The sequence below is a fragment of the Argiope bruennichi genome, chromosome 4 (assembly GCF_947563725.1).
Source record: "Argiope bruennichi chromosome 4, qqArgBrue1.1, whole genome shotgun sequence".
NCBI classification, from domain to species: Eukaryota; Metazoa; Arthropoda; class Arachnida; order Araneae; family Araneidae; genus Argiope; species Argiope bruennichi.
Window position 1 is genome coordinate 88,677,032 of NC_079154.1, and position 13,071 is coordinate 88,690,102.

The window sequence follows — 13,071 nt, forward strand, 5'->3', positions numbered from 1 at the left end:
CGGACAGACGGAATTCACCTGAACAGATTTTACTCAAAATTTGAAAGAAATTTGCAAATATGGTGTATATACCAAATTTAAACAGACTAGTTATCTTTTGAGTTATCTTTGCCACATATAGACAAACATTTTCCAAAAGAGTGTTTCTCGAACTGAAGGAAATCTGAAACGGGGAGATCCATCAAAATCCATATTTCGAATTTTTTGAAGATTAATATACTTTCTCTGTATTACGTATACGAGAAAGTAAAAATTCTTATTAAAATTGTAAAAAAGAAATTATTTATTAAGCATTCTTTAAGTATAAAATGAAACTAGTTTTAAAAACGCTTCACAGAATTACTTTTAATTGTGCTTGAGTTTTGCAGATGAAAGTATCTCAAGGGGAATTATTTTTCGACTTTTATATTACGTGCCGAGGAAAATGATGAATGAAGAATTTTTTTCCCTCCCAAAGGTAGTTTCCTGCACATTTTCCTTCCTTCCAAACGTGTTGGTCTCTCCCTCTTGACCTAGGCAAACAACTTCTGAGCAATGGATGATTTAGCAACCTAAAAAGTCAGCTAATTTCTTTTTCTCGTTATTTACTGAGAGAGAAACTTAATCCTTCGTTTAATCTGACACTCAACAACCCTAATGATTACGTTAAATACTGTGAGATAAAAAAACTAAATGTTGACCGAAAATCTGTATTAAGGACACTACATGCATAATTGGTGAGTTGATTTTTTGGTACAAAATTGGGCTAATTATATTCTTACGTAATCGCTGTCATCATTATTTTCCGCTTTCTTCTTGAATTAATGCGACGGAATGATAAAAGATGTATTATTGGGGTAATGGCTGATCAGTTTTTTTTTTCAAGAAGAAGATTATTTAGTTTTTAGAGAAGAAATAAAACTTATTTTAGTTTGATTTTTTATCCCCCGATTACATCGTTTATCGTACTAATTTTTTTTCTTCATGTTGATAAAAACTTTTTGCTACAAGAAGATAAATTATAACAATTGAGAGAATTAGGCCACGAGAGTTTCTTATTTACACGCTCATAAACTCTCAAAATCCAAAGATTTTTTTTTTTAGATTATGCTCTTTGATGAATGAAGACGGCAATTTTAACATCAAAACAACTGAAAGAACTGAATTTGGCAATATGTCTTTACACTTAAATTTTCATCAAATCAATTGAAAACAGATTAGGATATCTTTTTTTTTGTCTGCTTTTGTGCATGAGAATATAATAGTTCAAAAATTTATTTTCTATCAATAACTCTAAAACTGTATATTTGTATCAAATTTTGTATTTTTATATTGGAACATCGTTTTGTCAAAGGAAAGAAATAAGAAATGTAGACCTTCCTCCCTCTGGTGTGGTATGGAAGTTTGGAGAGAGGTGTGTCAGCTCAAGTGTCGTCCTCGTCATCTAAAAGCGGTTCAAAATTACGAGGTCTGTCCTAAAATAGCCCTAGTGTTGCTTTAAAAACGGGACAATATAGCTAATCTAAACTGAAATATAGACTCTATTATATCAAACAAATCAGCAAAAAGATCGCAAAACATGTAATATATGGAAAAATAAAAGCAGAAGTGTCCTGGTATTCCAGTTCATCAAAGAAAAGAAATCTGAAATGCAGACTTTAACATCTTTACTAAATCACCAAGAGGAGCGCAAAACCAGCAATATATGTAAGTATAAGAGCAGAAGTGGTGTCCCCGAACCCAGTTCACCAAAGGAAAAAAATCTGAAATGCAGACTGAAATATCTTCACTGAATCTAAAAGAGGAGCGCAAATTATACCGTGTATGGAAGTAAAAGAACTAAAGTTTTGTCTCAGAATCTAGTTCACCAAAGAAAAGAAATCTGAAATGCAGATTTTAATATCTTTACTAAATCATCAACAGGAGTGCAAATCAGCAATATATGTAAATATAAAAGCAGACGTGGTGTCCCCAAACCCAGTTCACAAAGGAAAAAATCTGAAATGCAGACTGAAATATCTTCACTGAATCTAAAAGAGGAGCACAAATTATACCGTATATGGAAGTAAAAGAAGTAAAGTTTTGTCTCAGAATCTAGTTCACAAAAGAAAAGAAATCTGAAATGCAGATTTTAATATCTTTACTGAATCACCAAGAGGAGCACAAAACCAGCAATATATGTAAGTATAAGAGCAGAAGTGGTGTCCAAGAACCCAGTTCACCAAAGGAAAAAAATCTGAAATGCAGACTTAAATATCTTTGCTAAATCTAAAAGAAGAGCGCAAATTATAATATGTATGGAAGTAAAAGAAGTAAAGTTTTGTCTCAGAATCTAGTTCACCAAAGAAAAGAAATCTGAAATGCAGATTTTAATATCTTTACTAAATCATCAACAGGAGTGCAAATCAGCAATATATGTAAGTATAAGAGCAGACGTGATGGCCCCAAACCCAGTTCACAAAGGAAAAAATCTGAAATGCAGACTGAAATATCTTCACTGAATCTAAAAGAGGAGCGCAAATTATACCGTGTATGGAAGTAAAAGAACTAAAGTTTTGTCTCAGAATCTAGTTCACAAAAGAAAAGAAATCTGAAATGCAGATTTTAATATCTTTACTGAATCACCAAGAGGAGCACAAAACCAGCAATATATGTAAGTATAAGAGCAGAAGTGGTGTCCCCAAACCCAGTTCACAAAGGAAAATATCTGAAATGCAGACTGAAATATCTTTACTGAATCTGAAAGAGGAGCACAAATTATACCGTGTATGGAAGTAAAAGAAGTAAAGTTTTGTCTCAGAATCTAGTTCACCAAAGAAAAGAAATCTGAAATGCAGATTTTAATATCTTTACTAAATCATCAACAGGAGTGCAAATCAGCAATATATGTAAGTATAAGAGCAGACGTGGTGGCCCCAAACCCAGTTCACAAAGGAAAAAATCTGAAATGCAGACTGAAATATCTTCACTGAATCTAAAAGAGGAGCGCAAATTATACCGTGTATGGAAGTAAAAGAACTAAAGTTTTGTCTCAGAATCTAGTTCACAAAAGAAAAGAAATCTGAAATGCAGATTTTAATATCTTTACTGAATCACCAAGAGGAGCACAAAACCAGCAATATATGTAAGTATAAGAGCAGAAGTGGTGTCCCGAAACCCAGTTCACAAAGGAAAAAAAATCTGAAATGCAGACTTAAATATCTTTGCTAAATCTAAAAGAAGAGCGCAAATTATAATATGTATGGAAGTAAAAGAAGTAAAGTTTTGTCTCTGAATCTAGTTCACCAAAGAAAAGAAATCTGAAATGCAGATTTTAATATCTTTTCTGAATCCCCAAGAGGAGCGCAAAACCAGCAATATATGTAAGTATAAGAGCAGAAGTGGTGTCCAAGAACCCAGTTCACCAAAGGAAAAAAATCTGAAATGCAGACTTAAATATCTTTACTAAATCTAAAAGAAGAGCGCAAATTATAATATGTATGGAAGTAAAAGAAGTAAAGTTTTGTCTCAGAATCTAGTTCACCAAAGAAAAGAAATCTGAAATGCAGATTTTAATATCTTTACTAAATCATCAACAGGAGTGCAAATCAGCAATATATGTAAGTATAAGAGCAGACGTGGTGGCCCCAAACCCAGTTCACAAAGGAAAAAATCTGAAATGCAGACTGAAATATCTTCACTGAATCTAAAAGAGGAGCGCAAATTATACCGTGTATGGAAGTAAAAGAACTAAAGTTTTGTCTCTGAATCTAGTTCACCAAAGGAAACAAATGTGAAATGCAGACTCTAATATAGCAACTAAATCACTAAAAAGAGAGCAAAACGTACAGTATGTAAATATATCAGCTGTATTGTATCCACGAAACTCTCTCGCATGCTATCTAATAAATCTTTCCCTGCTTCTGGCAAAAAATTATGAGACATGATAACGTACAGGATTATTGGGGCAGGATTACGTGGCCAAGCAGGACTTAGATTCTTATTTTTTGAATCCCGCATTTAAAAATTAATGGTTTGCAGTCTAATAAGAGAAACATGTATTTGACAATTTATCGCATGCTTTTGGTGAAATGAACGCTCTAAAGCCAAAGTGCTGAAGTGGCTGTTCTTTGTGTTGAATGAATCTCATTCGTTAATGACATTCATTATAGATTATCGATCAATCTTTGGCGATAAATCACTGTCATGAAGATAATACAAAAGTACAAAAAAAAAAAGAATCGAATATGAATTTTGGACACTTAGTTTTCGATCAATCGAAAACAAATTCAATATAGAACGACAATTGTATTTATTCACACAGAATTACAATTAATCTTATGCTTCACATACGAGGAAGTAATAAGAGAGTAAAGAGGATGATGATTCCATTAGTTGACCATGCTTCTAATTATTTGAAGCAGGAAATAATTTTGGAGACATTAATATTATTAAATATGAAAGTAAATAAACTTAATTTATCAGATTACCAACTAAAACTAAATTATTCATTATTACCAAAACTAAATTATTCGTTGAGATTTCCTTCAGAGGAAATTTCTTTGAACTGCTACTAATTTTGTACTCGGTATTGAATATGAAATTATTAGCATTTTTCTTCTAGTTATTTGAAGCGAATATCTATTTAAAAAGTCATTAAATTATTATCAAGGAAAATTTGTTTGCTGATTTTTCCCGTCTGGTGCACCTAAAGTGACTATAACCAAAGCAAACTTATTTCAGATTTGATACATTTCTGTTAAAAGCATCCTCATTCGCAGAATGCATACATGTAGAAAATTCATCCGAATACCTATTAATGGATACTTGATTTTGAAATGTATACTTTGAAATGGAAAGAGATACATGATATGCTATTTATTAGATATTTGTTTTATATATTAATTTTAAAAGTTCAGGATTTACATAAAATATTATTATGTTCAATAATTAGTTTTGAACCAACAGTGATTTCTGTTCAAAAAATGATTATAAAAATATAATTACTTATTTTATGACCTTTTGGCAACGCTTACAATTTCAAATTACTTGAGAATTCAAACATTTCATATTTTAAATGTTTACTTTTATAAAGAAGAAAATAATCTTGTTTATAATAATGTTAACAAATTTTAAGAAACATTTATTGCTCCTTAATTTTTATAAATCATATCGGTCAACGTTATAATATATAATTTTTAAATACATTCCAGTCAATACTTTTAATATGTGCTTATGTATTCAGGTTGTTTAAGTTTAAATTTTATATTTGAAATTAAAACCCAATTTAAAAAAAAAATGCTTCCATTTAAAACACTTAATTTGTTTTTATTACATTGTTAATATAAATATTATGATTATAGTTAATAAAGTCAACATTTTACTAAATATATTTCATTAAAAACTTTAAGAACGATTAAACTTATCCTTATAAATTAAAATATATTTTTTATGATTGAACCTGTAATTCTTTTTATAAAGGTTTTTTTTTTGCTTTACAGTGCTAGTATAATGATTCAGCTAAACATATTATGGCTCTTTTTATGCTGTTGACTTATAGAAAAATTGCCAGTTTAATAAAAGTCGATTCATTATACTTTTTGTTTGTTTTTTCTATGCTAGTGCTTTAGGAAAAATTGCTGGTTTAGTTCGATATTTATTTATTTTAAATTTCTTTTCATTTTAGAATATTGGACTCAAAGGACTAAGGAAGAAAACATATCGTGCAACATCAAAATGCCACGATATATTATTAAAAATTGAAATACGCATTATAATATTGAATTTCATCCTTTTCTGATAGCATATTGAAAAGACGCTAATTACGGCTATTTTTAAAATATTTGATTCAATTCAACAAAATAAGAAAGGAAATTAATCTTCTGGTCATGGGAAAATAAGTGAAAAAATTTTTTAATGAAATCTACGATCGCAAATTTCAAGTTATCATGTGAGAACATAATTATTTTTTAAGATTATTTGTCTTAATTAATTTAAATCATTAACCAGTTTAAACCGGTTTGAAACAATCACGGGACCTCTCTATCGGTCACTATCCCTTTCTCTCTCTCTATTATATATATATATATATATATATATAAATTTTTTTTTAACTTTCATTTTCAGTTTTTCTAACTGGCTAACAAAATTTTGGAGCTCGACCGATTTTCAGAGGAAATAACATTTATGATGTCATAGCTCTACGTCAGACTTTTAAAAACGCATCTGCTTTCAAAGAAGTATACGTAATAATGAAGCAATACTGGTAAAAGCAGGTCAACCTTTTACATAATAATGATGCAATACTGGTAAAAGCAGGTAAAAAAATATCTGCGATTAAAAGATGATGATGAAAATTGCCATTTATGCTTTATTCATTGCCTACGCGATTTCGAGCTTCAAAACTTCCTAAACAAAACAACATCATGTTCTCACATAATAATATAAAGCATGAATTAAATTAACTCATCATTTTGAAGCCTATTTCCGCTACTTTGGAACGGATCTCATAATTTTGAGCCGTGATTAGATAATAAGGATGACACAAGAGTTTAAAGTCTTTTTCTAAATTTCACACCACACCACTAGGTAAAGAATTATGGAGATGATTGGTAGAAACAGCAGATGATGATTGGTAGTACCGAACCGATTGGTAGTACCGATTATATTAATTGTAAATTAGTGGCATATTTAAAAATTGAAGTATTCAAGAATTTATTTGCAAATATAAACAAGTAAATGATGAGAATAGAAAATGCAGTAAGTATCAAATTTTTCGGGAAAACCAGTTTCAAGAAAACTTCGACACTTCATTAGATTTGCAGACAAGCTACAGTCGCTTCATTTTTCATTTCAGTGGAATTTACTTCCTGTTCTTTTCACTTTACCTTCTTCTTAACTATTCAATACTCCTGTATTCCTCAAATGCTATGCATGTGAACATTTAATCACATTTTGATGAAAAACTCTTAAATTTTTATCGGTCTCTAGATTCAGAAGCCTTGGCTATAGTATTGGCACTTACTATTGTTACGAAATTTCCCGGTTCGTTTGGATAGTAGAAGCTATATGGTGTGGAGAACGCTCAATCAGCAGTAGAAAATAAAACAACGACGTTTATTTACACGAAGACACACAGGACAGCACAAGGACGACAACTATATACAGCATAGAGAAGACAATTATCTTCAGCCGAGACGTGCACACAACAAGACTCTACTGCAGACAGTAGCGCACAGCTTACTTCAGCACTAGCTTGACTCTGCCGCTGCTCTGCTAATCTCTGGAAGACTCGTTCTTCACCGTCGATTCCGACTACTCCTCGGCAGCTGCAGACTGCCTCCTTTTATAGGTCTCAGGAGGCGGGGCTAGAAGCCTCTCAACCAATCAGAAACTTTCGAGGCGTACCTCGTTTCCTAATGGGCGGATCGGGAAAATTCTCGATGTTTCGGGTATAATCTATTTTGGCGCCAAAGTCGCCAAATTCGTTGCCAAGTCGCCAAATGGTTGCCAAGTTTGTCGCCAAGCTCTGGGACTTCCGACGCGACACCCGGATTCCGTCCAATACCGATGACTGTAAAACAGTCTTTCTGATGATGGAACCAACTATGCTGGGAAGCAGCATCACAAATTCGTAACACTATTATTTCCAGATCACACATAGCGATATTTCGCCAGTATATCGCTGTTGTATCGTATGTTGAATATATCAGTACCAGTATATCGTATGTTGAATATATCGCCAGTATAACACTGGCGATATATTCAACACATTTTTCAAATGTTATGTGAAAAACTTGATACTTACTACAACTTGGAATATAGCGAAAAACATATAGTTTTTGTCCTTAACACATTTTCCATTTCTAGCCTTGAATCCTTTTGACTATGTTAATGTTAATCACTTTAGTGTTTCATTTTTAAGTACATGAGGACCTATTTGGAAGTGACCAAGTAATTTTCAACCATGGTAAGATGACAAGGATAGTACTTGAGCAAGAATAGTCCTGTCAAAACACCAGTTGAAAGACCTTTGTTCTTCATCAATTAAAAATGAATTAAATTATTTGAATAATAACACACAACGAGATTATTCCACTTTGATCTCCAGTAATTACAGCTAATGAAGCATTTATTAATATTATTGCCTAAACAAAAATGTAAAAGCCAAATTTTCCTTGGGGATCCTTAAAGTACATTACAATGAAAAGGCCAATAGCATCTTCTAAGGCAACAGCTTTTCCTACTGATAACTGCGTCAACATGGACTGCAATTTTACTAATGCTATTAATGTTATAAAATCCGAAATCATTTTTTATGCTGTTCCTTAATTAAACTGCCTAATCTAATACAGAACACAGTAAAACTATTTGCCCAAGATCTGGTAAACTTAACAGAAATTAGATTCTGCATAATTAAGAGCAATGAAAAGCAAGAACTGTCACAGGAATAAGTCGAGTATTTTGTTACCGTTTGTTGCTCCACACCATTGCTGGTGATGATTGGAACACTAAATGAGGTATCTTTGAGCGCTCCCCCGTCGTTCCTCATTTGAATGGAATGGTCCACACCATTTTGCTGCTGTTGCTGACTTCCGCCGTACTGGTACGACATTGGTAGTTGCGTCTGTACCATGTGCTGAAAAGGATAATGAGAGCTTAGTCAACCCAGTATTATAGAAATAAGAATTATGATATTTTGTCTTATTTCTTATTTAAGAACTTAGATTTGCTATACATTTTGCCTTCCTAAAAAAGAGAATTATATTATTAAATATATTTAATTTTAAAATGGATATTGACACGGCATTTAATGTTGCATTTCGGTCACACCAATAATGGGAATACAACTATTATTTCTAGAAAAATAATGACAACCATTTTTGAAACTTTTTTATTATTTTATTCTATGGTTACTGTTATTTTAAAAGTTTATATAAAATTTTAGATGATATTACAACTTTTATTCCTTATGCATGTTTATTTTATTTGCACCAATAAATATTTGTATTTTGAAGACAAAAATTAATTGTACTAAATCAAAGAACATCTATTATGTCTTAAAACAATATTCGAATTTTATTATATTTATCTTATAACTTGATGTAATTTATTAATTATATTAACTTATTAATTATATGTTTATATTGATTATATTAATACTTTGAAAATCTGTTGACATGACTTATTAACGTTGGTGTGATTTAAAATTTAATTTAAAAAATTAGATTTATAAAATATATACAAAACATGTAGATTAAAAAATTATACAGCATACATAGTTATGATGCAGATAATTTTTGAAATTTGTGTAGTTGCTATTCATTTTTCTTTTATTTCCATGCAAATTTATTTACTTTGGTAGATGTTTTCCATATATATATATATAATAGTAAAAACATAAAATGGCACAAATCGAAATATAAAAACGAAAAGGGAAAAATTTGTGCACAGAAAATTTTAGAATTTAGTTTGTAAAAAAGTAAAATATCTTCTCTTGACAAAATAAATTTATTTCATACAGTCTTATTTAAATAATTTGAGATTTCATCATTTTATTTCCTCAATAATATTTCAAAGACTGTAAAAATAAATAAATAAATATAGTGATTCTTTTTATGTCATGATATATTATATTAATTTAATTAATATGTGGACAATACACAATTAATATTTTTATTCATGGTAATGCAGCATAATTGAGAAAATGAAATTTATAATTTTATTTTGATCTCATGCATTTGATTGCTTTAAATTTTTGGCAAGCTTCACTGTATACCGAGAGAGCTATAAAAAGAATAATTTTGAAATAATAATAATAAAAAAAATTCGTATTTTATTTTATTTTTATTTATATAACCATTATAAATATATTATTTGAATAAATCTTAAAACATGTTATACTGACGAAATTCATTGTTTTTTTTTAATATTATTAGTTGAACTTTGATTTTTCTATCTTTTTTAATCCTACATCAATCTTTTTATTACTTTATATCTTAAATATATAGATAAGAAATATTTTTCGGCCTATATCTTATAAGGCCGCTGTTTTATTCAATCCAAATGTCGCTAAAAAGTACTAAACATAGATCAGGATCAGTATAATATTGATAAATAGGTTCAAATTACATAAGATATATGAGTAAGTAAAGTAATTTAGTTTATTTTAGGATATATTCTTGGACATCTACTTTGAAATTTCTCCCTAGTGTACAGTCCAGAGATAAATTAAGTAATGAAAAATTGCCGAGGCTTCTCTGAAAATTTCGGAGCTGCTTCGCTTTTTTTTATCGATTGGAGATGGCTATTTAGGATTAGAAAATGCTGCGTTCCTTATGAAATAGCTTCGCCAGCGGTAATTGGTTTCCAGGATTTTTTGATCGTGAAGAAAGATGATTTATTACAACATTGTTTTTGATTAATCTTATTTGATATTCATAATAAATTGTTGCATGAAATCTCAGAGTTTCCTTTCGATGGACAATTTTTTAATTAATTGAAAAGAACTTAAGATTGCAAAGATAATCTCATAAAAAAGTAAATTTGAAATTTGTGTAATGGTCTCATGTGAATATTATTTCAAACATCTCTTATAACATTAGATACAGCAATAGTACTTATTGAGTATTTCGATATATAACCAATTTTGTATCATTCAGGAAAATTGCACATAGTTTCAAATTAGAACTACTCTGAAGATATTTCTTTCTGATTAGAATAAATTTGAAATGCTTAATATACAATAAATAAACGAATAATTGCTCTGAACTTTCAATTGTTAATAATTATTTTGAATTAAAAAACCTTCATTAATATGTTTTAGTAATAAATGGTTAATATGAACTTTTTGAATGATATCATATAATACTTCCTAAGCCCCATGATATTATTATATAATTTTTTTGAACTTTCAATCATTAATAATTATTTTGAATTAAAAAACATTCATTAATATGTTTTAGTAATAAATGCTTATTATGATCTTTTTGAATGATATCATATAATACTTCCTAAGCCACATGGTATTGTTATATAATTCCTTCGAACTTTCAATTATTAATAATTATTTTGAATTAAAAACTGTCATTAATATATTTTAGTAATAAATGCTTATTATGATCTTTTTGAATGATATCATATAATACTTCCTAAGCCATGTGAGACTGCTTTGTAATTCCTTTTGAAGTTTCAATTATTAATAATTCTTTTGAATAAAAAAAACATTATTAATATGTTTTTGTAATAAATGGTTATTATGAACTTTTTGAATAGTATCATATGCTAATTCCTAAGCCATATGGGATTCTTATATAATTCCTTACAAATTTTAATTATTAACAATTATTTTGAATAAAAAGAATCGCTATTACTATGTTTTTGTAATAAATGGTAATTATGATCTTTTTGAAAGATGTCATATAATACTTCCTAAGCTACATGAGATTGTTATATAATTTTCACAGGAAAGTCTTTAAATTAAAAAAAATATTTATATCTATAATAAGGCAATTTATTAGAGAATTTTTCACCTTTAAAAGAGTGATTACAAGTTATTATGAAGTTTATGAGCGAAATTTTAATGAAAAGATTTTGAAACCGAGATAAAAGTGTAAATGTGTTTAAATCTAATTAGTTTAAGCTGAAAGTATTTAAGTAATTTACAATGAAACTGGTTGTGGAATATTCAAGTAAGCCTTGCTAAAAGAAGAAAAATATGCTATTAGAAAGGTTTTAATATGATTTAATAAATTTATAAGCGTTAAAACTTTGAATGCATCTTATTTTTGCTTTGGAGGGAGAACAAATATTCTTTATTTTTTACTTAAATGGAAAGAGAAAGCTCTCATAAGATAAGTTTTCTAAAATGTACCAAGTTTTCTCAAAAACTACTTAAAAGAAAACAAACACCTTCTTTTCCTTTAATTTCAAAAGAATATCGCTAGTATGATGGGGAGAATACAGCCCAAAGGTCCATTATTTCCAACGAATAAAGAAAGCAACGGAAACTATGAAAGCCATCCTTTGAAATTCTCCCGAGGATTGTGAAGTAGTTTTCTTAAGAGTGTAGAGTGAAATTTTAAAAGCATCTTAAGACCGTAAATTCTATACACAAGAAAGTGGCTAAAATACTTTCTTGGCTTGGATTATTTGCTTGTAAATTAAAGAGTGATATTACGTTTTCTTTCCTTTTTCTTTGCAAGATTTTAAAATTATAGACACTTTCCCAACATCCACATGTATATAAATTCTTTTGAAAATACTTTGTAAAAATAAACAAATTCTTATTAGAGCTCAATAAACTTTGAAAAAAAGAAATGCTTATTAATCGTTTGCAACTGAATGATCAATTTTTGCATATGAATAAATGACATACTGTAGTATAAAGAATATAAAAAGACCATTTAATTTGTTTGCAACGACAAATTAAATCTTGGTAACTTCAATAAATCCATTAATTGTACGCAAAGAATTACATTTAGATAAGTTTGTTTATGGTGATGTATTAATTACATTTTACCTTTATTTATAATAAAGGTGATGTGCCTTTGTGCATGTTAATCACCTACAGGTTAGACTGACCTAGAATTGCCAAATTTTGCATATATACTTTTGAGGGTGGGAATGCTTTTGTTTTGAAATTTCAATTGGAATTTTTATTAAAAATTAAATGGCGAAATTTTGGCGATTTACCTCGATTAATTCTGAAATTATCACAGTACAAAAATAATTTTTACATCCTTTTATAATTAAAATTTTTTTCGATGATATTAATTATTTGCACTATAAATGTTTTTTCTGTATTTAATCAATTTTTAAAAGAAGGATTTTAAGCATATTTTCAGCAAGAATTGTGAAATATTTTATATAATAAACATATCACGAACTATAACACACACACACACACACACACACACACACACACACACACACACACACACACACACACACACACACACACACACACACACACACACACACACACACACACACACACACAAATCGCTTAAAAAGTCATGGGGAAAAAAATCCCTTAAAGTTTTTGGAAAAAGTCATCGTTACAGTTGCAAATATTTTTTCGTTTTTGTTTTACTGTTCAAATAATATTTTGTC

At 29.3% G+C, this 13,071-nt stretch overlaps 1 protein-coding gene across 2 annotated transcripts in view; it reads right to left on the reverse strand.

Moving 5' to 3' along the window:
- Window positions 1-13,071, reverse strand: part of LOC129966171 (RNA binding protein fox-1 homolog 2-like) — a 416,091-nt gene that overhangs the window by 57,655 nt on the left and 345,365 nt on the right. For both annotated transcript variants that reach the window (XM_056080572.1, XM_056080571.1), the window contains exon 2: window positions 8,429-8,596. In XM_056080572.1, the coding sequence (XP_055936547.1) occupies window positions 8,429-8,593 (165 nt within the window). In that variant the 5' untranslated portion in view covers window positions 8,594-8,596. The remainder of the gene's footprint in view (window positions 1-8,428; window positions 8,597-13,071) is intronic.